Genomic DNA, 26,454 nt, shown 5'->3' with positions numbered 1-26,454 from the left:
AAACTTAGATTTGCCTTTTCTTAACCTATCTGCTATGACAAGTCGTAGGGTCAGTATTTCCTCACGTGGTCCTACATTCCAAACTGATCTTCCTGTTGGTCGGCTTTTACAGATCTTCCATTCCAGTGTAAGATATTCGTATTAGTATTTTGCAACCATGACTTATTAAATTAATAGGTCGGTTACATTGACACTTATTAGCGCCTTCTTCATTGAAATTGGAATTGTTATATTCTTCTCGAAGTCTGAGGGTATTACGCACGTCTCATAGATCTTGCACAGCAGGTGCAAGAGCTCTTTTATGACTAGCTATGACAAGGCTGCCAGTAGTTCAGATGGAACTTCTAGTCTCAGGTCCTTTGTTTAGTCTTCCGTTTCTCATTGTTACGTCAAATTCTCCTCGCAGTATCATGTCTCCCATCTTGTATTCATCTGTGCCCTGTTCAGCTGTCTGTTGTGAAATAATATTACTTTGCATTATAGTTCTGTAAAAATTTGTGGACATACATCATCTAAGGATTCCAAACAGTTAGCACGACAAATTTCATATTATAAAACATTATGGACCACATTTGCTATTCGCTCAGCTGACAATTGCTGGAAAACAGGAAGAGGAGAAAGACCACGTCGTACAGATATGAGCTTCAAGGACTGGACGTTAGTTAACCGAGGCGCTCGAGCGTGCGGTTCACAGGTAGCGTGTGGTGAGCTTTGGCGCGTTTAGCAGAGCAGGCGGCCACGTGATCACGCGAGGCTGCGGCCACAGCAGAGCGGGGAATACGAGCTCCAGTCGCGTCCAGCATGGAGGCTCGGGCGATGCTCGCATTGGTCGCGGCGGTCAGCTCCGCCGCCAACTTCGCCTCTGCAAACCTCGCCCTCGCAGTGAGTCTCCACCATCCTGCTTTATTCCACTACGCGATGCACCTACGTCATCCCTCCGTTTCGAATTTACGTTGTTTCTCCCTCCTAAGGCAACATTGTCATAATCGCAAGTCACGTACATTGTGATTACAATAAGCGTGATTCTCTTTCATCTAGGGCAATATCTACTTATTACGTGTTTCTTATTTTTCGACACAAGTTCCTACTAGAGAAAAATACTGATCATCAATCAGTCGTCTGTAAGCCACTTACTGTTAGATAATCTTAGTCGAGATAAACATAAACTATGGTGAAATTGTAGTTGAAGCTCAATAAACCAGAGATCTTCTGTGTTCAAGAAACTAAGTGGTATGAACTGACCTGTTGTTGGACGTGATGCTTTGTTACAAAAATAATGAGTAGGAAATAAAATCAGATTTCCTCGTCCTCTTTCTGTCACATACAAATATCGTTAAGGGGTGTTTACTTACGCCTGTGGTGTTTGCGGAGTCGTCGTGCGGCTGTAACTCGCCACACAACGGAGTAGAGGCGCCAGTGTGAACACTGACCTGAATGGAATCACTCGCATGCACAGTGTTGAGGAAGACGCACGAACCTACGCGCATCTGCTTGCGTGTGAGACAAGCACAGTCGCACGGCGACTGGACGCAAGGCGGGCAGGTGTAAACGCACCTTTAGTGGCAGAGACGCAAGTATTTAGTAGTAGTGGAAGGAAATATTTAGTGGCATCTTTTATTTCAGTCTGGACAGTCTTATGCCACTACACTTTTGAGACATGGGTGGAACAAATTCCTGATAATCGCGTAAATTAGGTTGCCTATTATCTGAAACAGATCTGCTTGTAATATGTCGGTCTTTCCATGAGACTGTGTGAGTGTTGGCATCTTTGGATGCTGACGACATATTAGGGAATACAGTCTTAGTTTCTTACAAAATGATCTTCTATAGTTGTTAGCTGCTAATGTCTATTAGGTGAGTCTAGTTTTCATTCACCATAACAACTTGTGAGGAACGGTATTGGGGCACTTATAAGCCTATACTTCGTTCTATAGTTGTCTTAGTTTCATTGTGCTTAAATCTAGTATACTATTGTTTGTATTCTAACGTACCTCCACTTCTTCTACTAGCTATTGATGCCGAAGACTTGCCATGAGTACGTACAAGTGATAATTTGCGCAATGCTTATTTTAACGCTACTGGAGTCGCCGTGACACTTATACGTCCCCCAGTAGGAGTACGTTATTCTCATTAATTAAATAAATTGTCATGCGATAATCTACCCATTTTCTTATCTTATCCTGTAGATACGATAGAATGTCAGGATAAGCCGACAAAATCCAGTCCCCCTTTTAACGAATAAGTTATAAAATGTACACAAGAGACAAGAATAATTGGTACAGGAAATTATAATCTACTAAAGGATAAATGCCGTGTTTATTCATTACAAAAAAACAATTTAAAGAAACTAAGTAATTATTAGAAATTTCAGGTTCTCCTAGTATTAATGTTGGCCCTGAAACTCTCTGACTCTGCCCTATAATGTTCTCGCGATCTGTGATTAGGTGCGGAGTAACTGACACCTCCCCGTTTTACTAAATAGCAAGAAAGAACTATTAACTCCATGTGCAGTGTGCACCCTCAGGGCAGAACCGAGTAGAACACGTGATTCACACTCCGGTGCATACGCAAGATCACCATAATGATCAGAAGCTATAACCACAGAACTTCTCGCCTCAGCGAGATAATAGGAAAACTGTACTTCACGAAAAATACAACCGAAGACGTCCGTCGACTGCCGTGGACCTCCAAGACGACTCTCCTGCTTTACGACCCCGCAACGACTCTCAAAGTCTTTTCTTCCCCTTAAATTTGGGTGGCGAATCATGTTTCCAGAAGGCGCTCGTTTCTTAACGCCAACAAATCGCAGTTTAGGATCCAGATCGAAATTTATGGAAATTATATCAATGTCAATAGGAAAGTATGCCAGTACCAGCTGCCATGTGTTTTTGGCTTCCCAGGCCGATTTCTCAGCGTGCATGCCGCGCACGTGTTCCCGCTTTGCAGGTGATCCAGCTCACGGCCAGGTCCCATGAGGAAGGAATGCGTGAGCTTCCTGTGTCCTTCCGTTCTACCACGAGTTTCACAGCTCTGCTTGTTCCCCAGTCACCCAACATGCAGACATTATACAATAAATTAAGTGTGATAGACAATGTCAGTCACATACATGTTTTTAATGAACGAGCACAAACCGTTCTTTTCTATCATTGGACGTGCTTACTGATGTCGTATTGGGTGCAAACGCGATATATAAGTCGTAAAATAACGCCACCTTACAATACCTCCCCGGTCCCAGGAATTTTGTACTAGTATTAGATGACGCATATAGTGTCGTCTCATGCAGTACAAAATTTTTATATTATGCACTTATCAACTTATCAAACCTATCGAGAGCTGAGGGACACACAAACACCAACGCTTTTATCCGTTCACCTAACATTGACTCCTGGGATGCTACATATTTTAATTTATTTTATTAACATGATAATTATTTACTTCTTTGTTCATCGGTGCCTTATAGTCTGAATTATTTTTGATTTGTAGCACGACTGTTATAATGTTAAGGTGCAAAATAACGCGTGTCAGCCAAAGAAAAATGTAAACAAAAATATAATTTACCTAGTTGATTATGAATGTCCCTCTTCTTAATTTAAACTACTTTCATGCGATCTCTCATCCTTCCCTACCTGAATCTAAAGTAATATAACAAATAAAAAGAACAATTTGCTCATATGGTCGTCCAACATTAAAATATCTTGTATTAGAAGAGAGCAGCCTCGTCTTTACGATTTCAACAATAAGGATTTTGTCATTTTATCATTTCAAGCCTCTGCTATTCATAACAACTTAAATAAGATGTCTCTTCCGAAACGTAACGGTATTGCTCTTCCAAAGAATAATTAAGACCTCTTCAGAATCTAGGACGTGAGTTCCTTCATAATAGTAAGAAAAGTGCTTCTAAAACCAACGAGCTTCTTCTGCTACTGTTAACTTTTCTCTAATTCTAAAACAAATATTTGTTCCCTTCTATAAGAAACCGTGTTTGTGTTTCGCAGGCAGGGCGCTTATTCCGCAAAATAGTGACAAATAAATATACAAATATCTTCTAAGATTTCGGAGGTATCTCCTTCTGATGTCGCACAAGAAGATACTAGCCTCTCCAAGCACTGCATGCAGTACCTTTTCAGGGTTCTGCTGAGGCCTTCATGGCTTCCGTAGCGGCCACGGGACCCACAAAGTCCCCACCGTACGTCACCACCGGCAGCAATCCGCTTCTTCAGCATGCATGCAGCGTTTCCTAGAATGTGTAATCCGATTCCCTGATTTTCGAGAAGCACGTGTAACATTTTCCCAAAATGCTTTTGATGAGCCTTTTTACTGCGTATTTGGTAGTAATGTGCTTTTAGATCGTAATTATACTCCAGAACGTCGTTGGGGGCATTTTTTTTATTGACACAATGGACGAAATTTCCAAGTAGTCATAAGATAACGTTGTGCATTTCTGGAGGAGATGAGACATTTTGTGGCCAAAGTATGGTATTAAGTGTTACGTCGAGCCATCAGTCCTTTTTATGAAGGCAATTTGTTTTTGTACATTATTCCAGACAGACTGGTAACCGTTGCATAACTCAACTGCATTACAGGTCTGACACGTTTGTGTCACTTAAACCGATAAAACAAAGTCTGTCATTCGAACAAACGATGTTATTTACAACCTTATACCACGCGCCTTGCACATCTGTGGACGAGACATTATGTGTATTCCGCCAGATGATTTTCCAATTTTGGTTTGGATACTTGAGTTCCATCGTATTTCGCCGTTCGTTAGCTGAAAGACGGTCCATTATATATCCTCCAGCCCTTTTGTGTTTGTCCTCGATGATTCCATCCAAGTAACTGAGCTCTAAGTAAAACTGTCATACTAGCTTTAATTTATAATTTATTCTACCTGTATGTAAAGATGGTTTTGAACTTTCCAGCTGGAGTATCTTGAATAGTTGGGGTGGGATATTATTGTGATAGTTCTCTATCAGCTCAAGTATTCGTTTAACAAATAGTGCCGTGTTCTTGTGACATGTGTCGATCAACCTTAGTCCTCCCTCTTCAGGTTTTAGGGTGAGCGTACCCACAGCCACTCTGAAAATCTCGCCCTGCCAGATGAATTTACAAATAATTTTCATGATGTTTTTTTGGTATTTCCTTTGGTGTTGGAAATATTTTCCCCATATATATAGCTCTGGAGAGCACAGCACAGTTAATAACTCTGATATTTTGTATCAAGTTTAAATCTCTGATACGATTCAGAACTAAAGCCCCTCTGATGTTCGTTAATACCTTCCTCCAGTTGAAGATTGATGTTTTTAATACGTCTCTGTAAAACGTAATCCCTAACGCTTTGTGTTGGTCATCCAAATTCGACCACTCTATGTGTACGTGTCGAAAACCGTTGAAATTATAAAAAAAACGAGCTTTTAGTATCATTTATTTTCGTTCCTGTGGCGCTGCAGTAGAGCCGAACAAGTGCTGTCAGCCTTTGGATAGCCGGCCGCAGTGACCCAGTGGTTCTAGTCGCTTCAGTCTGGAACCGCGTGACTGCTCCGGTCGCAGGTTCGAATCCTGCCTCGGGCATGGATGTGTGTCATGTACTTAGGTTAGTTAGGTTTAAGTAGTTCTAAGTTCTAGGGGACTGATGACCTCAGATGTTAAGTCCTATAGTGCTCAGAGCCATTTGAACCATTTTTTAGTCTTAGGATATCTTCGTAACTTCTAACAACTACTCCGACGTCATCGGCGCAAGCGTTGGTCACTCGACTTTCCCCTGAGATCGTTATGCCCTTTAGCTCGTTATTCAATCGACACAATAAAGGTTTTCAAGCTACGATGTATAAAAGCACTGACAGTGGACTTCTTATGGGACGCCATTTTTAACCTCTATGGGTCTCGTATTATGACCATTGATAAAAATTCTTGTTTTTATTCCCAGCAGGAGATTTCGTAAAACAACAATAAAACTTTATCTAAAACCCATTGTGTGTCGTTGTGTTGAATAGATATTCTTGGTTGACTCTGTCAAAGCCTTTCGAAAAATCAATGAAGGCAGGACCTGCTGTTGCAGAAGTAGTCGAAAACAGTCGGATTATATCCCTATACTCACAGACCGTTTTAAGAATATTCCGACCAGGAAGACATGTTTGATGGGAACCAATTACTGTATCCATCACTGATCTAAGTCTGTCTTTCACTACCCTCGCAATTATTTTATAGTCAGCGTTCATTAAAGTAATTGGCCTCATTTTGGTTATGTATTTTAGTGCCGTATTTCTCCTTTTAGGAACTAGAACGGTAATGCCCTCTTTTAATTCTTCAGGGATAGGTACTCCCTTCAGTGATTGGGTACGGATTAACTGACATCCCCTGTTGCACTAAATAGGAAGAAGGAACTACTGTCATAGTGAGCAGTGTGAAACATCAGTGCAGAACGGGGCAGAACACGTGATTCAACAATGTAAATTCACTTTCCTACACGTGGGTGCATAAGCAAGATCACCATAATGATCAGAAGCTATAAATACAGAACTTCTCCCCTCAGCGAGATAATAGCAAAACTGTACTACACCAAAATCACAGCCGAAGACGTCCGTCGACTGCCGTGGACGTCCAAGACGACTCTCCTGCTCCACGACCCCGCAACGACTTAAAACTTCTCTCATCTTTGCGCTGCTCAAAGTCTTTTGTTCCCCTTAAATTTGGGTGGCGAATCGTATTTCCGTAAGGCGCTGTTTTCTGAATTCCACCCAATCGCAGTTTAGAATCCAGATCGAAGTTTCTGGACGTTCTGTCTACAGGGTGGCGCACGAAATGTGTTACCATTTTGTTTTTGAATATAAACTTTATTGTCAATACAATCTGAAAGTTGATAAAATTACTTATCTGGGCAGTAATATTACCAGGGATGGAAGAACCAAGGCAGAAGTGAGAAGTAGAATAGCTCAAGCAAAGGCTGCTTTTAACAAGAAGAAAAACATATTAACATCTAAGAGCATCAGCCTTCAAACCAGGAAAAGATTTTTGAAATCATATGTGTGGAGTGTGGGATGCTATGGGTGTGAAACATGGACTCTCGGGACAGAGGAACAGCAGAAGCTAAATTCTTTTGAAATGTGGTGCTATAGACGCATACTCAAAATAAAATGGATCGACAAGGTCACAAACGAAGTGGTTCTGGAAAGAGCAGGTGAGAAGAGAAGCTTCTGGAGTTTCATTGATAAAAGAAGAGTGCAATTTACAGCCATCTATTAAGACATAAAGGACTCCTGAACACAATCATAGAGGGATATGTCGACGGAAAAAGACCAAGAGGAAGACCACGACTGAGGTACATGGATCAAATCGTGAAAGATGTGGGATGTAACACCTATAAAGAAATGAAGAGAAAAGCTGAGACAAGCGGCCATTGTAGCTGTTGCAAACCAATCCTTGGATTGACCACTACAGAAGAACAAGAATCTGAAAGGAACATATACTACAATGAAGAGCCGTCCATGGAGATTTGTTCTAACTCAGTACATGCTCAATATGTCCACCATTTCGTTTCCTAACTTTCTTCAAACGAACACTGAAGTTAGTGATTACCCTACGGCACACGTCTTCCGTAATATCACTGCAAGCTTGAAGAATAAGTCTTCTGAGCTCCATTAAATCACGTGGACGTTTCGGGAAAAATTTTTCCTTTAGGTACCCCCAAAGAAAAAAGTCACATGGAAAGAGGTCTTGACTATTGGGGGGCCAATTTCGTCCGTCATTTAAGCGACCTAGAAACCAGAGTGAAATGATCCGCATGTCGAAATACTCGTATCAATACTCCAACACAGCGTTTGCAGTATGTGGCCTTGCTCCATCTAGCATGAACCACTGCGTGTTGAAGGGCAAGGCAGTACCAAGAAGCTGTGGAATGAAGCTATTGCGAAGCATGCTCAAATAAAGCTGGCTGTTCACAGTTTCTTCAAAGAAAAAGGGTCCAACAACTCCATGACTGGAAACTGCTGCCCACGCTGTAATCCTCGGAGCATAATATTGTCGTTCATGAAGCACTTGTGGGTTTTCAGTGGACCAAAGCATACATTTTGTTTGTTAACCACACCGCCTAAATGAAAATGCGCCTCGTCTGGGAACCAAACGTTGTTGAGAGTTTCTTCCCTATCCTCCACCCACTGAGCAAACAGTAGTCTCTGCTGCTTGTGTTCTTCAGTGAGCTTCTGTGCACAGGTAATCTTGTATGTGTACATATGGAGGTCACTTTTAAGAATGCGTTGAACGGAGCATCTGGATATTCCCAGTTGCACTGCTGTCTTTCTACACGACTTCCTAGGACTTCTCTGTACAGCAACTCGTACCGCTTCAATATTCTCCGGCGAACAAACAGGCTTAGGCCGAGGCCGCTTCGCTTCCAATACTGTTCCTTCCTGTACAAATTTATCGTACAACCTGTGGATGGTCTTCTTGCAAGGGACCCATCGTGTGTTAAACTGTTGTCGAAAACGCCTCTGAGTCACAAAAAGGCTTTTCGTTTCATGAAAAAGTAACACAATTCCCGATCGTTGCCGTGTCGGCAGTCTTCCATTGTCAGTCATTGCTGCTTACTAGTCTCCTAGCGGCAGTATCGTGAATTACACGTCATTTCGTAACTCATTTGTTTTTCCAAACTCTTCTGGTACTGCTGTAGAGATCCCAGCGGGATATCTAATGTGCGTCGTAAATTGTGAAAGAAACAATTGGTAACACATTTCGTGCGCCACCCTGTATGTCCGTAGGAATGTACGCGAATACCTGTTGCCATGTGTTCTTGGCTGGCCAGGCTGTTTCCTCACGCCTGCATGCGGAACACGTGATCCCGTTTTGCAGGTGGTCCAGCTCACAGGCGGGTCGCCCGATTAGCGACATAGGTGGCTGTGCCGTTCTGTTGTCCGAAGGAATGCGCGAGCTTCCTGTGTCGTTCCGTTCTACCGCTTGCTTCACAGCTTTGCTTGTTCCCGTCACCCGACATCATATATTATACTATAAGTTAAGTGTAGTAGACGATCTCAGTCACATACATGTTTTAATGAATGAGCACAAACATGCCCTTTCTATCATTGTATGGGCTTACTAAGTGTGTGTGTGTGTGTGTGAGAGAGAGAGAGTGTGTGTGTGTGTGAGAGAGAGAGAGAGAGAGAGAGAGATAGTTTTGGTTCTATTATGTGTTTTATTTATTTGTAATCTATATGTGCCAGTGTGTTTTTTGTGGTTCTGTGTTTGATCTAGATGAGGGGGTGCTGGTATCTCTCTTATTAGAGGTTCCATTGTGGAGGCAAGCTCAGGAACCTTCCGCTGGTGTTGTGGGCTACTGTACGTGTAGGCTATATATATATATATATATATATATATATATATATATATATATTTGGGTCGGCTGGTTATTCATAGTCTTGTTGTCAGAATTTCCTCCATGTCTGGTCGGTTAGTAAGAACATTTCTTCTTTAGTTGGCTCTTGGTTTCCTTGGTCGGGTTTGCAGCGGTGTTATACGTCTTTAGAGGGTGTAATTGTTGGGAATTTGGTGTCGCTTCGTAGAAGCCGTCTTTCAGTCGAGTATAGTCGTTACGCTACTTATTTTTGTATGCCTGCTGATGGGTCTACGGGATATTCTATTAGTGGTGTTACGTACGTCTTGTATGTCTGTGTGGCTGTTTGGTAGTGACATACATAAAGTCTTCCTTAAACCAGCCTTATTAGGTTTTTGGACTAAGTAAGTTAGGTGTGTTTTTCAGTTCAGATGTTTGCCCACAAACACGCCAAGGAACCTATCAGAGCCGTTAAGTCTTAGTGACCTGTCCCAGAGTTCCATCTGTATGTCATCATTGCTCTGTTACCGTTTTTTTAGTCTTTGTCTGAACAGTATTATTTGGCTCTTGTGTGGGTTTGGCCGAACCCTCCACCTTGCCACTCGGTCTTCAAGTCGTTAAAAATAAGTTGGGTCCTCCGTTATGTAGTGATTGTTCTGAGCTCTGTGTACCACTACGCCGTTTCGTCAGCTTAAATTCCTACTGTGTCAGAGCGTGTTGTTACAGCTGGCATGTCAGCAGTACGCAGTGCGTACAGTAGCGGGGACAGAAGGGCCATCCTGTGGTGTGCATTCTCGGGATGTTGCGCTGTTTGATATATATGCCCTTTTTAATTGTACAGTTTTGTTTCGGAGTCCCATTTGTGTTGTCCGTTCTGACAGAGCTTTTCAAAGGCACGTTCTGTCTCTAAAAAGGCCTCTGTTGAAGTCTTTTATTATGCCGTCGGTCAGATTAACCAGCGGGTCATTAATCATGTAGAAAGTCGGTTGTGTCAGTGGGAGGACGTCTCTGAGCTCTATGTACAGTATGTCTTTTAGGCACTCGGTTAAAAATCGATCATATGTCTTTCCTATAACGCCGAGCAGAGGCATCGCGTCAGTCCTTGGTTTGTCGGAGTTTTATATAGCTGATGGAACAGGATGACCATGAGAGCAGTTGTTTTTTAATTTTTATTTCTGCGACAGTGATTTTATATCAGCTGGTCTGCCTCACGTATCGTTATATCCAAATGACTTATGCATGTTAAGCTACGTTCAGATCCGATGATGGCACCTTTAGTGTGTTGAAACCAGTCATATAATAAACAGTGTTTAAGCGATTTTGGCTTTTGAATTATTTATACAACAGAGTGATCGCCCCACAACACACTATGTGTTCACTGCATCTTTGTATCTGTCCGTGCCTCCGTCAGCATATTTTAGTATTGTCCGTCTTGTGGGCAGCTGGTCTGGGACTTCGGTGGCACTAGTCGCGAAGAGAACGGGAAGGCGGTCACTTGTGATGGAATCGCCGATGCTAGGTTCCGTGATTTCGTCGCTGATGTTGGGGCTGTGCTGTATATAGGTTACTGTCTAACATCCATGAAATCAGATGAAGATCAGTTGAGATACTGGGAATCTGGTCTCTGGTCTCTGGTCCTCTTGTCTGAAGGTCGAAGAGTCGGCGTCCGCTGCCGTTGTCTGTTCTTTCAGCTAGCACCTGTCGTGTTGCATTAAAGTCACACAGAATCAGTATTCTATCAAGTGCCGTTATGTATCGTAAGCACTGTGTTGATAGGAGCCTCCCTGTGGATTTTGCATACAAACTATGTTGAGAGTGCGCCTGTTCCTGTCTCTTATTTGGAGTACGACACATTCGGTGTTCTGAAGTACTGCCTGTAGAGGGATTTCTTTCGCTGCTATTGAATCGAGTGTACATATGGCCACTCCACTGCTGCCGTCTTACCTATCTTTCCGAAAAGTGTTCTATTTGAGGAAGTTGAATTTGTTCTTGGCCTTTATCCACGTTTCAATGATTGCAGCAACATGAACATCACCATGATGTAGTGTCTGCATCAGCATTGTACCTTTAGTCCTCACTCTGTGCGTATTCACAAAGACGAAGAAAGCATAGGCTAAACACGGTTGGCGGTGGCGTGTTTGTTGCTGTCAGAAGTAGTTTAACTTGTCGCGAAATTGAAGTAGATATTTCCAGTGAGTTAGTATGGCCAGAGGTCATTGTTAGCAACCGGAATAAAATAATAATTGGATCCCTTTACCGACCTCCCAAATCAGATGATACAGTTGCTGAAACGTTCAAAGAAAACTTGAGTTTGATTTCAAGCACGTACCCGACTCATACGATAATAGTTGGTGGTGACTTTAATTTACCCTCCATATGTTGGTCAAAACACATGTTTAATTCCGGAGGTACACACAAAATATCATCCGAAATTGTGCTAAGCGCATTCTCTGATAATTATTAGGAGCAGTTAGTTCATGAGCACACGCGAATAGCAAACGGTTGTGAAAACACACTTGACCTCTTAGCAACAAATAATCCTCAGTTAATAAAGAGCATCAAAACCGATTCAAAATCCTCAAGACTGACGATCTCTTACAGAAGCTCGAAATTTAGCACGGACTTCAATGCGAGATGCTTGCAACAGTTTCCACAACGAAAATTTGTCTCGAAACCCGGCAGAAAATCCAAAGAGATTCTGGTCGTATGTGAAGTATATTAGCGGCAATAAAGAATCAATCTTTTCTCTGCGCGATAGCAATCGAGATACTATCGAAGACAGTACTGCCAAAACCGATTTACTAAACACAGCCTTCCGAAATGCCTTCACAAAAGAAGACGAAGTAAATATTCCATAATTCGAATCGAGAACAGCTGCCAACATGAGTTTCGTAGAAGTAAATATCCTCGGAGTAGTGAAGAAACTTAAATCACTTAATAAAAGCAAGTTCTCTGGTTCAGACTGTATACCAATTAGGTTCCTTTCGGAGTATGCTGATACATTAGCTCCGTATTTAACAATCATATACTACTGTTCGTTCGACGAAAGATCCATACCCAAAGACTGGAAAGTTGCTCAGGTCACACCAATATTCAAGAAAGGTAGTAGGAGTAATCCACTAAATTACAGGCCCATATCGTTAACGTCGATATGCAGCAGGATTTCACAGATATATTGTGTTCGAGCATTATGAATTACTTCGAAGAAACGGTCTATTGATACACAGTCAACATGGGTTTAGAAAACATCGTTCCTGTGAAACACAACTATCTTTTTATTCACATGAACTGATGAGTGCTATTGACCAGATCGATTCCGAATTTGTGGATTTCCGGAAGGCTTTTGACACTAAACCACACAAACGGCTCGTAGTAAAATTGTGCGCTTATGGATTATCGTCTCAGTAATGTGACAGGATTTGTGATTTCCTGTCAGAGAGGTCCCAGTTCGTAGTAACTGACGGAAAGTCATCGAGTGAAACAGATGAGATTTCTGGCGTTCCCCAAGGTAGTTTTATGGACCCTTTGCTGTTCTTTACCTATATAAACGATTTTGGAGACAATTTGAGTAGCCGTCTTCGGTTGTTTGCAGATGCCGCTGTCGTTTGTCGACTAATCAAATCATCAGAAGATCAAAATAAACTGCAAAACGATTTAGAAAAGATATCTGAGTGGTGTGAAAATTGGCAGTTGACCCTAAATATCGAAAAGTGTGAGGTCATCCACATGAGTGCTAAAATGAACTCGTTAAACTTCGGTTACACGATAAATCAGTCTAATATAAAAGCCGTAAATTCAACTAAATACCTAGGTATTACAATCACGAGCAACTTTAATTGGAAGGAACACATAGAAAATGTTGTGGGGAAGGCTAACCAAAAAATGCGTTTTATTGGCAGGACTCTTAGAAAATGTAACAGACCTACTAAGGAGACTGCCTAGACTACTCTTGCCCGTCCTCTTTCAGAATACTGCTGCGCGGTGTGGGATCCTTACCAGGTATGACTAACGGAGCACATCGAAAACGTTCAAAGAAAGGCAGCACGTTTTGTACTATCGCGAAATATGGGAGAGAATGTCACAGAAGTGATACAGGATTTGGGATGGACATCATTAGAAGAAAGGTGTTTTACGTTGCGACGAAATCTTCTCACGAAATTCCGATCACCAACTTTCTCCTCCGAATGCGAAAATATTTTGTTGACACCGACCTTCATAGGGAGGAACGATCACCACGATGAAATAAGGGAAATCAGAGCTCGTACGGAAAGATATAGGTGTTCACTCTTTCCGCCCGCTATAAGAGATGGGAACAATAGAGAATTGTGAAGGTGGTTCGATGAACCCTCTGCCAGGGACTTAAATGTGATTTGCAGAGTATCCATGTAGATGTAGGTGTAGACGAAGTTTAGACGTTGTGCATTAGCCATTGCGATAGTGATAAAGGGGGAAGTTGGTTTAGAGGTGTTGACGGGGTTGTTTAGTTTCTGTAGGTTGTGTCACTGTCGCGTGTGTGTGTGTGTATATGTGTGTGTGTGTGTGTGTGTGTGTGTGTGTGCATTCGTGATTCAGGGTGCTGTTGTGCCCTTATCGTATGTGTATTTTATTTCGTGTTTGCCCAACTTCGAAGTATTTTCCCAGTATCGGCCATGTTGCGTGTGAGAGGTGGCATGAGCCCCCTCTCATATTTCTATCTTACGATTCTCCTCTCTAGTTGCATGCGGTGGAAGGTTGCTTTTCCTTAACACGCGTACTTCCCACGCAGCGTCTCTCGTCACCCGGGTGGGCCGGTGACAGGCGGGCTCGGTGGAACTGGAGAGAGTTAAGCCGACGTGTGTGAGGCAGTCGAGTGAATGCTTTTCAGACGCCGACATTGTCAAGAGACACGCCCGCTGGGGTGTGAAGTAGCGGCTGGGCTAGAGGTTCCGTTACTTCAGAGAAACTTTGCGAAAACACTTTCTGGCGGGCTACCAGCGAGGCGTGGGAATGACTTGTGTACCCACGCAGTTGTGGCGGGAAAATTCCCGCACTTTCTGCAAAATCAGCACAGAAATTGGCGCCAAGAATCTCCATTGGTGGAATGGTAGTGCTCCGGCAATGGAGTGGAATTTCCGCCGGTTTTCGAGTTGCTGATTGGAACGTAACCACGGCCACTGTCGTGGGGGCGGGAATGTTCGGTGTTCGGCCTGTACGGGTGCTCTGAGTAGTCGGCAGTCGCCTTTCGGTCGAGGACATCGAAACAGCCAGCCCTCGCCTGCGGTACGCCAGATCGTGTTCTGGGAGATAAGAAGACTGTTGGTAATGTACGTCCGCAGCACCGGCAGATAGGGATTTTTCCTAGGTGATAATCAGAGCTCAGCAGAGCGCGCCTGTTCATCCTTTTCTAACTGTGTTCAGTTTCGAGTAACAGCAATTACTATTGGGTTAGCTGTGTGTCTCTCTTGAGATTTGAGTGGAAAGGAATTGGCTCCACATACCACTTCGTCTTAAACCTCAGGATCTAAGTTAGGGACAACTTCACCTTTATAGTGTTTGTATGAATCTCCAATTTTAGCCAATTTGATGATTTATAAATTTCCTGTGTTTCTTTTACTATTCTGTGTTTAAGCTTAATAAATCATATTGTTATTTTGAACAGAACTTTCATTCTGTTAATCGATAGAGCAACCCTATCATTCCTCACTATGCTAATGAAACCTTTGTTTATTTAACTTATGTATCAAATTAAATTATTGCAGGTGCCAAACTCTCTTCTACTCCACTAGCAGGGTTGATTAGAGTCAGTTCGCGTATTTTTTTTTATCCTTGTGCAACAGCAAAAGTCGGAGTTAGAATAGGGGGGGCTTAGAGCATGATTTACACATGTGGATTCTAGTAGAATTTAGTGATAAATACACTACTAGCCCCGGCACCTCGCATAATATGGCGACCCTGCCAGGATCTTTCCTGTGAATCTCTGATAAACAAACAGGATTCTTAGTAGGAACATTCAATTTTTTTTCTCTCTATTTTTTTTAATGATTAATACCCAAGTTTTTTTTGGTAGTTCCGCGTTTAGTTTTAAGTAGCGGCGCATGACTACAGTTTTTGTTTTCAGTGTATATATTTTTTGTTCATTGTTTTTTTTGTGTTTCGCTGATGTGGTGTCTGTACCGCATCGCACTTTGTCGGATTTGTGTGTGGTTTCGGTACCACATCAAATTGTGTTTGTGATTACAGCGTTGGAACAGCGTTGTTGAAATTTTATGTTTATGTGTAAAAAATATATGGAGTAGATTAATTTTATTGTGCATTTTAGATGAATTTGTTTTATGAATGATAACGAGAAGTAAGGCACGACTATTATCGGGCGAAGCTAAAACAAAAGAGGATAGCATAATGGATAAGGGGCAGTTTACTGACGGGAATAGGTTCGGAGATGAGATGGGCACATTTTTAGCAGGACAGGACGCCAGGGGCATTGATGAGGAAGGTGATTTGGACGCGATCTCAGAGCAGCGTTGCGGCCGTGATTATGATAGTGAAGTAGAGGATGAAACAGAGACAGGCACACAGGTCGAGACGGTAGCAGAAGTTTATAGTCAAACGAACGAGTGCAGACAGAGGCCAGCTCGGTCACGTCAGAGCTCTAGCGCCCAGGTGTCCAGAGTTACATCGCCCATGTTTGAAGAGGATCAAGAAGATGACGTAAACCCAATACTGAGCTTCCTACGATCAATGAAAGAAGAAGCTGACGAACAGCGTAAGAAGCAGGAAGAAGCTGACGAACAGCGTAAGAGGGAGAAGGAAGAAGAGGAGAAACAACGTAAGAAGGAGAAGGAAGAAGCTGACGAACAGCGTAAGAGGGAGAAGGAAGAAGAGGAGAAACAACGTAAGAAGGAGAAGGAAGAAGCTGACGAACAGCGTAAGAGGGAGAAGGAAGAAGAGGAGAAACAACGTAAGAAGGAGAAGGAAGAAGCTGACGAACAGCGTAAGAAGGAGAAGGAAGAAGAGGAGAAACAACGTAAGAAGGAGAAGGAAGAAGAGGAGAAACAACGTAAGAAGGAGAAGGAAGAAGCTGACGAACAGCGTAAGAAGGACACGGAGGCAATAATTTCGCATATAGGGGAAATTCGTGGGGAATTATTAACAATAAAGAAAGAATGTGAAGAAGCAAAACAAATGTCAACGGTAGCACAAAAAGTAGCAGGCCTTGCCAAAACTGCAGCAACAGGGGCAATGAAAGTCGCGGAAGCAACTTCTAAACTCGCAGGGCGCTTGCGACGTACAACACAATCCCACTCAAAATCCCTAGCATTCTTAAAAACTCAAGGTAATATCGCGGTTGCGAACTCCACGAAACGAATGGAAGAAGTAGAGAGTCGGATAGCAAAACTAGAGCAAAACGGGCACACGAGCACTGCGCGTTCGGATACCCATGATGGAGTACACAGAATTGTGTCTCCGAGGAAAAGCCCGCCGTGCTCTAGCCCAGTGACAGAGTGCGGAACTAACAATGCACACGCAGAAACAGCAAGTAATAGCTCCAATAATTATAGCCCACTTAGGAGAGTGAATTCTGAGTGCCACTTCCACTGTGATACAGAGGTTGCACATCACAGTTATCAGCAAGATAGAACAGGACACTCAGCAGACGTGCAAGTATCGGAAACGAGTGACAACACCAGTGCGAGGATCAGACAGGATTTTGATCACAATCACTTCCTGTCGATACTGAAATTCCAGAAGTTCAAAGAAAATGGAGGGTCGATGCATCCGAAGAGCTGGGTGATGCAGTTTACAAATTCATTACCGGCATCATGGCCAACCCAGGCAAAATTAGAATTCATGTGTGGACACATCGAAGGCCAAGCCGCGGAAAAGATGCGGGGTGTGGCAGTGACGTGTCGGACTTATCAGGAATTTGTTGGTGCATTCCTGCGGACCTACTGGTCAAAGGAAACGCAAGATAGGATTAAAGAGGAAATAATATTTTGTCCTGAACTGGAAGTGTCCGGGCATAGGAGCGCAACCAAATTTCTTGATGATTTACTCAAGAAGAATCAATTTTTAGATAGTCCATATAGTAACGGAGAAATCATTAAATTTTGCTTTTCCAAATTGCCAGTTAGGTACCAACAGACACTTGTCGGCAAGTGTGGAGCTGACATAGAAGCATTCAAGATTCTATTGCGCGAACTCGAAGTAGTCTTTGATAAACAAGACGCAAAGGACAGGAAGAAGGGGCAAAGTAACAAATACCACCGGCCAGGAACAGAAGACGACAGCAGATTGCATAATCGCACTGGTCAGTTAGGAAACCAGGGTTACGGAAGTCAAGGTTACGCTATTCAAGGTTATGGAAACCAAAGACACGGAAACCAGAACGTCAGGGAGCAGGGTCAATCTAGACAAGGAATCTGGGATAGAAGGAATAACGAACGGCAAAGCGACCGTAATTGGAGAGAGCGAAACCAAGGACAACGGTGGAACCAGGAGATTGAAACCAGACCCGCAAATCCTAATGCACGTCAGAGGAGGGGGAGCCTAACTAGGGATTGACGCCAGACTAGTGCGAACACAGGCCGCCGGAATTTCGCACGTAATCTCGGACCTGGCCAACTACGGATGATACATTACGAAGATTTATCAGAAATCCTGCTCGAGGAACATAAAGCAACTCCTCGACATGATCGGCAGCCTCTTATCACAGTAGCAATAGCTGAAAAGAGTCTGAATGCGATAATAGATAGTGGAAGCTACATAACAGCAATATCTGAGGCAGCATACAAGAGGTGCTCTCAGGAGATGGACTGGCCTGTCCTATCGGTTAAGAAAACCAAAATAAAAGGGGCATTAGCGGGTAAATGTACGGAGGTCACCCAACAAACAAGACTGGAATTCTCCTGCCAAGGACACAAAATAGAGTCTAACTTCTGGATCGTGCCAAATCTGGCGATCGACATGATAATAGGAACGGACTTCCTAAATGAACATGAAGCGATAGTTGATCTAGGACGAGGTGAAGTGGTTTTGAGGAAAGGGAATCCCGTCCACATTAAGTTCGACGATCAGCTGATCCCAGCTCAACTACCGTCTAACTGTGTTCGGATAAACTATGCGTGTCTGAAAGACAGAAAGGAAGAACAGGACGACGTTGCGGATAGGGGAGAGGACACGGATGAGAATGAAGTCGGAATAATGGGAGAAATAAAGGAGAAAATAGGAGAAAAAGTGGAAGCAATAAAGAATATAAGGGGCGAACACCGCAAAGAACTTCATAAATTACTAGTAGAACATGCGGAGGTCTTCCTTCCCAAGACAGGATCAATAAAGAACTTCCAATATGAATTTCGTGTACGTCCGCACAACCAGTTTCGTGTGCCACCCTATCCAATCCCCTTGGCATATCGACAGAAAGTAGCAGCTGAAATTACGCGAATGCTGAGTGAAGGAATAATAGAACCTACGGCTTCAGCCTATAATAACCCGTTAAGAGTAGTCGAGAAGGCAGATGGTAGTATTCGTTTAGTCTTGGACTCGCGACAAATTAATACCATAATAGAACCCGAAACAGACAGACCGGAACGATTAGAGGAACTCTTACAAAACTTCCATGGAATATCAATCTTCTCATCAGTTGATCTAAAATCGAGTTTCTGGCAGATCGAGCTCCATCCAAATTGCAGACAGTACACAGCCTTTTTAGCATTTGGAAGATGTTACCGGTTTCGTCGTCTACCATTTGGTTTGAACGTTTCATCTGCCGCATTCATTCGGGGGCTGGACGGCATACTAAGCGATAATTTGAAACGTCATGTCACCAGCTATGTGGACGATTTGCTGATCGCGGAGAAATCTTGGGGAGAGCACAATGCGGTCCTCGGTGAACTCCTAGCGACATTCAAGGAATACGGTGTGACTATCAATATCGAAAAATCGAATTTTGGGACGTCCTCTGTGAAATTTCTAGGACATATCATCACGGGTGAGGGCATTGCGCCAAATCCCGAAAAGATCGAAGCGATTGAAAAGTTTCCCATTCCTACGACAAAGAAGCAGTTAAGGGGGTTCTTGGGGATCATAAATTTTTACAACCGCTTTATACATGTCAAAACTCAGAGCAGTCCTCGGTTGCATCAACTTACAGGAAAGAAGATTCCTTGGGAATGGGATGAGGCGGCCGAATCCGAATGGAAAACATTAAAATTCGCATTATTACAAGCACCCATCCTATCACACCCTAATTTAGCTGAAGAGCTTTGCATAGTAACGGACAGTTCATACTCCGGTCTGGGTGTCATGGTGTTCCAAGACTATGTACATGAAGGAAACAGGGTGTGGAAGACAATTGCGTTTGCTAGCAGAGTACTAGCCAAGAGTGAGAGGAATTACTCAGTAACCGAGTTAGAGGCGCTGGCTATTGTATGGGCGTTTGAAAAATTCAGATACCTTCTGTTTGGTCGCAAGACGAGGGTCTACACAGACCACAAGGCACTCGAGTTCTTGATGACTGCAAAGCTTAATCACAGGCGGCTCATTAGGTGGGCATCATATCTACAGCAGTACAACTTTTCGATAGAATATATCCCCGGCAGTCAGAACATTATTGCAGACGCCTTATCACGGTCACCGATCGGATTTGAGCACAACATGGAAGAAGATCTGGAGGAAAATCACTACTGCCTTTACTATATGCAGAAAGTAGCCTTTGAAAATTTTATTACCTGTAGTATGCAGGACATCAAGAAGGAGCAAGACAAGGACCCTGCCCTAGTGTTATTGAAACAGAAATGGATAGACAGAAGACACGCCACCGTCAGGCAGTTCTACCTCTCGCGGAAAGGCATAATTTTCCACCGAAATTATGCCAATGACACTGAATGGGGGGTATGCATCCCTGAACACCTAATAAACAAGGTTATATGGCATACTCACCTCAGCTATGGACACTTCGGACCACGCAAGTGCAATCTCAAACTAAGGACCATGTGTTACTTTCGAAACATGGAGCGTCGAATTCGGAGGGTACTGTCGGTGTGTAAAGACTGCCAAAAGGCTAAGCACACCACTGTGAGCATGCAGGCACCATTATACCCAATCGTACCGACCAAATTAAGACAATTAGCAGCAACAGATTTAATGGGACCTTTGCCAAGAACAAGAAGAGGATATACTTACGTATTAGTGTTTGTTGAACTAACGTCCAAATACGTTACCTTTACGCCACTGAAGAGGGCGACAGGACGAACTGTATCACGAGCCCTAATCCGGGATTTCCTACCACAGGTTGGTCATGTGAGTAGAATCATTTCTGATAACGGGCCACAGTTTAAGTCAAAAACATGGAAGGAGACGTTGCGTCGATGTAAAATTGATCCCATTTTTATATCTTCACACCATCCGAGCTCGAATGCTGCAGAACGGGTTATTAAAGAACTCGGAAACTTGTGCCGGTTGTACTGTAACAAACAGCACACGACATGGGACGTTTTCCTTAAAGACTTCCAGGAGGTGATCAATGAGGCACCCCATGGGATAACAAGATTGGCACCCATTACAGTACTGAAAAACCGGATTCCTAAGGACTTGATAACCAAGGTCGTAAACTTCCCACCAAGGGCGCGAACGCAGCACCAAGCCATAGTGGATTTGGCTCTCAAGAGGATACGGGCTGCAGCAGAGGTCAGGAAGAGACGTGCCGACAGGGGAGCTCGTCTACGACACTTCCAAATTGGACAAAAGGTGCTCGTTAAGTCTTTCCGACTTTCGAACAAACAAAAAATGAAATGCCAAAAATTCTATTCTGTTTACAACGGCCCGTACCGTATAAGGAGAGCAGCTCACCACAATGCTTATGAATTGGAGACGCTGAAAGGAAAGAAGTCCATAGGACTCCACCACATATCTCACATAAAGGAGTTCGTAGAATAGTAGTAGTGTAAGAAATGTACATAGTAGAATAGGCAAATATATGAACCTTTGTTCGGGGAACAATAATCGTTACATTAATAGATTAAGATTGCTAAAGTATTAACACGCTGCGTTGTCTTGCATAAGAATTTACTGCTGCTATCCTCTTTTTGTTTATGTTTGCGATCTCCAATGTCGATGGAGTAGGAGACACTACCTTTTCATGAGCAATGTTTTTGTCCTTTCCTATCTGGTGTCCATGTTAAGGGATAAGGATGAGTGACGAGACGTCGCACAAACGGGCGCATACAAGAACGTGCTCTTAGAAGCGTTCTGAGAGGTCGTGATACGCTCCATAGCGGCCACAACCAGTTCGTGAGACGTTCATACCAATGCTTGCAGGCACGCGTCAGTGCACTGCACGATTGTGGTATATTGCGGGATTTCGAGGGTGAATATGGGCAGTATAGTTTTTGCAGAGCTGCGCCGGTATCGTTGTCTTGCAAGTCGGGGTGAACCTGTGAGCATTTGACTCTAATGGTGCCCTAGACGAGAGAAATGAGGGCATAAAAGCCTACCATGCTAATATGCTAGTTGGGGATTTAGCGTGCTGCTCGTTTTTGTCACAGATGAATCACCAAGGAATTGTACTTGGATATTCGTGACATACTGTGTAGCTGGCGTGTGTTGGGTGTCTGAATCCTCAACAGGAACCAGTCCTGGCTTGGTCATATTACATTGCTTCTGGAAAGGTGTACTTCGATCGCGAAAACCGCTTCACATAGAGAAGGAAGTTGCAACTATAAATTTATTGTCGTGTATAGCCATGGCTAACCCAGTCTCTGGAGTTTCAGTGAGGCGTAATGAAAACTCGGAGGTCATGTCGTACGGCGCGCACATCACTGTCGTCAATAGCGGCGAGCAGCAAGACATCTCAGCGTAACAGGAACTATGTAAGGGTATTGTATAAGGTAAATAAAAAAAAATAAATAAATAAATAAATAAATAAATAAATAAAATAAAAATAAATAAATAAATAAAGGGAAAGTACGATACTAGGATAAGTTAAACTGTAGGATTTAACAATAACTAGATTAATATTGTGGGGGTTTTCTACCACAAGTGTGGCGCGCGCCTGTTGAGTTGCTATTTTTCAGGTCACCAAACCACAGACCCGAGATGGAGGGACGACGGGCGAGCGAAAGTAGCGTAGTTGCATGTTCTTTATAGCACAGTAAAACTTAGACCTGCATAACAACATAATTTAATTAAAAGACGTAGAATGTAGATCGTTGGGATATGGTAGTTAATTCTTGAAGCATGTCTACTGTCGATCTATATAATTAATAGTAATATTAGTGCGGGCCCGCACATTTAGTTGTTCATCCATTACAAAGCATCAGTTATCACACACCATGTACATACTGAGATCGGTCTCTACACATATATCAAAATAAATTATTTCCATGTCTAGATTAGATGTTATAATGATTGCCATAGATTAATAACTATAAAAGTAAAATAAGAGTGTCTGAAATGACAGACCATCAATGTTTCATTATGTAAATTTATTATAACATAGAAGGTCATGGGAAAAAGTTAGGCATAAGACTTTTGTAAGAATTGTACAGATGACGAGGAACGTGGCAATGCAGAGGCCAGCCAGCGCAAAAACAAGAGGTCTTCGGCTACCTGCTAGAGGGCGAGCGTCCCGTCCTACACGCTGACAGTCACCCGGCTGCCTACCTGAGGGATTACACGGGACCCTCGCCCCGCCACAAGCGAAAGTGGGGCTGGCCGTTGACCCTGACACGCGACAGCCTGCTAGCTCTCCGGACGCGGCAGCCGCTTGGAGGGATTCCCTGCGGCAGACCACGTTGTCGTGAGTACACGAAGAACATCACATATCGTGTCAGAACCTGCGCCTCATGTGCCTCAGGACAGAAAGGGACGCTCTATACTCACCTGTTTGGGTTTTTACAACTCACTAGCATTGGCCGATCTGCATACACAAAGCAGTATCGTGCCACACTAACAAATGTCTGGTCTCATGTCTTACTTCTCCTCTCTATTAGAGAGCAGTTTTTAACAATAGTCGCTCCTAGTTCGATCCTGTATGGATGACCTCACACACTTGTGGAGTCACTCCACGTGCCATCATCCCTCGTCGAACTGCAATATTGGGAAACATAAAGTTCTGTCCAGCGAGAGAAGAGACCTAGACTAGTGATGTATCCCAACGAGTAGACCTCAGAGACAATTAATCGACGTGAGGAGAGCCTATCACTGTGTCTTCCTACCATACGGCCGTGATCATATGCGTGGGTCTGACTACAATCTCAACAGCGTACTGCAGACACTCCAGAACTCCCTATTGCTGTTGCCACAACGTAGCAACTACAACCGACGTTTAGCCTTATGTGATGTCAGTACAGTGGAATCAGTGAAGTGCCACGGATATTTCTAACAATGTGATTTAGTGCCTCATTCTCAGCACAGTCGTGAACTTTGTGCAATGTGCACGCACAATTTGATGCCCCATGAACCTTTTTTTTTTTGTTTTTCTTAAATTTCTTTCTCTTATGTTGTTTCTGTAATGTATGTTATACCTTGTATGCGTTTGTGTTTTACACTGTAATTCTTATTACAGATTACTGTATTGTTCTCCACATCATGTTTTTTTTGTATTTTGTGTTTATTGTTGTGTGTATGCTAACAGTGTGCCTGAAGTCCCCATAAACTGAAGCAGATACCACCACTGTCATTGTGAATGGACCATCAGTTCAGGGAACATTTTGTAAAGGTTATTCTTGCTGCAGGGAGACAGAATGAATCGGAGGTTGTAACTAGATTCTGAAAACTCACAAAGAGATTGTTAACTTAAATATTATCATGTGTGAGTGAGGTCAGGTTAGTTTAATGATTAAAACTGTTGTAACATCTTGGGCATTTAATTGCGGAGCACTCCAACTCTGATTGTAAAGAATAAACTGCTCCATATTTGGCTCAGATGCCCGGGCCATGTTTAGAGCGTGAATGTCTGCGTGAATCGGTGTTTGGAAGGGGCTCCCTGGGTATGGATGTGTGATGTGAGTGTTAGTGTTCCATATTAAGAAGGTGAAGTTGGCTACATCATAAATAATCCTCCCTCTATGAGTTGCATTTTTCAGTTGCAATGATCTTTTTTATAGAGTGCGGTATGTGGAGTCACTTTGTAAGATTGTTCTTGGGCGATTGACTCACTACCTTGCTCCTAAGTGAGCCAACCGCTCACCAATTACAATCTAAAATGGCGTAGGGGCAATGAGAGGTGGCATGAGCCCCCTCTCATATTTCTATCTTACGATTCTCCTCTCTAGTTGCATGCGGTGGAGGGTTGCTTTTCCTTAACACGCGTACTTCCCACGCAGCGTCTCTCGTCACCCGGGTGGGCCGGTGACAGGCGGGCTCGGTGGAACTGGAGAGAGTTAAGCCGACGTGTGTGAGGCAGTCGAGTGAATGCTTTTCAGACGCCGACATTGTCAAGAGACACGCCCGCTGGGGTGTGAAGTAGCGGCTGGGCTAGAGGTTCCGTTACTTCAGAGAAACTTTGCGAAAACACTTTCTGGCGGGCTACCAGCGAGGCGTGGGAATGACTTGTGTACCCACGCAGTTGTGGCGGGAAAATTCCCGCACTTTCTGCAAAATCAGCACAGAAATTGGCGCCAAGAATCTCCATTGGTGGAATGGTAGTGCTCCGGCAATGGAGTGGAATTTCCGCCGGTTTTCGAGTTGCTGATTGGAACGTAACCACGGCCACTGTCGTGGGGGCGGGAATGTTCGGTGTTCGGCCTGTACGGGTGCTCTGAGTAGTCGGCAGTCGCCTTTCGGTCGAGGACATCGAAACAGCCAGCCCTCGCCTGCGGTACGCCAGATCGTGTTCTGGGAGATAAGAAGACTGTTGGTAATGTACGTCCGCAGCACCGGCAGATAGGGATTTTTCCTAGGTGATAATCAGAGCTCAGCAGAGCGCGCCTGTTCATCCTTTTCTAACTGTGTTCAGTTTCGAGTAACAGCAATTACTATTGGGTTAGCTGTGTGTCTCTCTTGAGATTTGAGTGGAAAGGAATTGGCTCCACATACCACTTCGTCTTAAACCTCAGGATCTAAGTTAGGGACAACTTCACCTTTATAGTGTTTGTATGAATCTCCAATTTTAGCCAATTTGATGATTTATAAATTTCCTGTGTTTCTTTTACTATTCTGTGTTTAAGCTTAATAAATCATATTGTTATTTTGAACAGAACTTTCATTCTGTTAATCGATAGAGCAACCCTATCATTCCTCACTATGCTAATGAAACCTTTGTTTATTTAACTTATGTATCAAATTAAATTATTGCAGGTGCCAAACTCTCTTCTACTCCACTAGCAGGGTTGATTAGAGTCAGTTCGCGTATTTTTTTTTATCCTTGTGCAACAGCAAAAGTCGGAGTTAGAATAGGGGGGGCTTAGAGCATGATTTACACATGTGGATTCTAGTAGAATTTAGTGATAAATACACTACTAGCCCCGGCACCTCGCACGTGTACCAAAGAACTTTGACTGCCTCTTTGCGATCTCGAAGTAGGTGGAACGGTAATGTGGCTGTGACCCGTATGAGGTCTTCTTTGAGCTCTACGTGGTGGCATAGGTCGTCGTCGCTGTTCGTAAGACACGCTAGCTCGTATATGATATCTATGGGGTAGTGTCTCGACCGCTGTGGCCTCCTTGGGTCTTTCGAGGCATTTGTAGAAGAGGGCGTAGTTGGGACCCTTACGATTGGAGCATCTTTATTCTTCTTTTTGGTTGCAGCTGAAGAGGTCATGCTGTCCATACCATCTTCGACACTTTGTTTCATGCACGTATTTGTTGTGTGTGTATGTGAAAGGCACCTACCACACTGCGCTGGTTTAGGAGGATGGGGTGAGGGGGGGGGGGGCGGGTGGTCGGGTCGCTTGGTTGTTGTGCTACGCAGTTTAGTCGTTTATTTTCCTGTCATCTCTGCGCTATGCTTTGTTTACGTTAAGGCACCGTGGAAGCAGTTTTCTGAGTCGTCCGATGTGCCTTGATGTATGCTTTTAAGTATGAAGCTCATTATAGGTTTATTATTACGTAAATTCAACGATCTCCTCCTTTACGGATCCAGTATTTATATCTACTCTCTTCCTCCTTCATAGTCGTGTCCATTCGTCCCGTCAGCGGTCCGCGTTGTTGCGCATTCCC

At 43.4% G+C, this 26,454-nt stretch overlaps 1 protein-coding gene across 1 annotated transcript in view; it reads left to right on the top strand.

Annotated features, from left to right (window-relative positions):
• The first annotated feature begins 786 nt into the window (after positions 1 to 786).
• Positions 787 to 26,454, top strand: part of LOC126238921 (uncharacterized) — a 143,444-nt gene continuing 117,776 nt past the window's right edge. The window contains exon 1 of the mRNA XM_049947821.1: positions 787 to 882. Within this exon, the coding sequence (XP_049803778.1) occupies positions 802 to 882 (81 nt within the window). The 5' untranslated portion in view covers positions 787 to 801. The remainder of the gene's footprint in view (positions 883 to 26,454) is intronic.

Source organism: Schistocerca nitens, chromosome 1, assembly GCF_023898315.1.
Source record: "Schistocerca nitens isolate TAMUIC-IGC-003100 chromosome 1, iqSchNite1.1, whole genome shotgun sequence".
Taxonomy (NCBI): domain Eukaryota; kingdom Metazoa; phylum Arthropoda; class Insecta; order Orthoptera; family Acrididae; genus Schistocerca; species Schistocerca nitens.
Note: the sequence above shows the minus strand (reverse complement) of the source record. Positions and strands in the feature narration are given on the sequence as shown.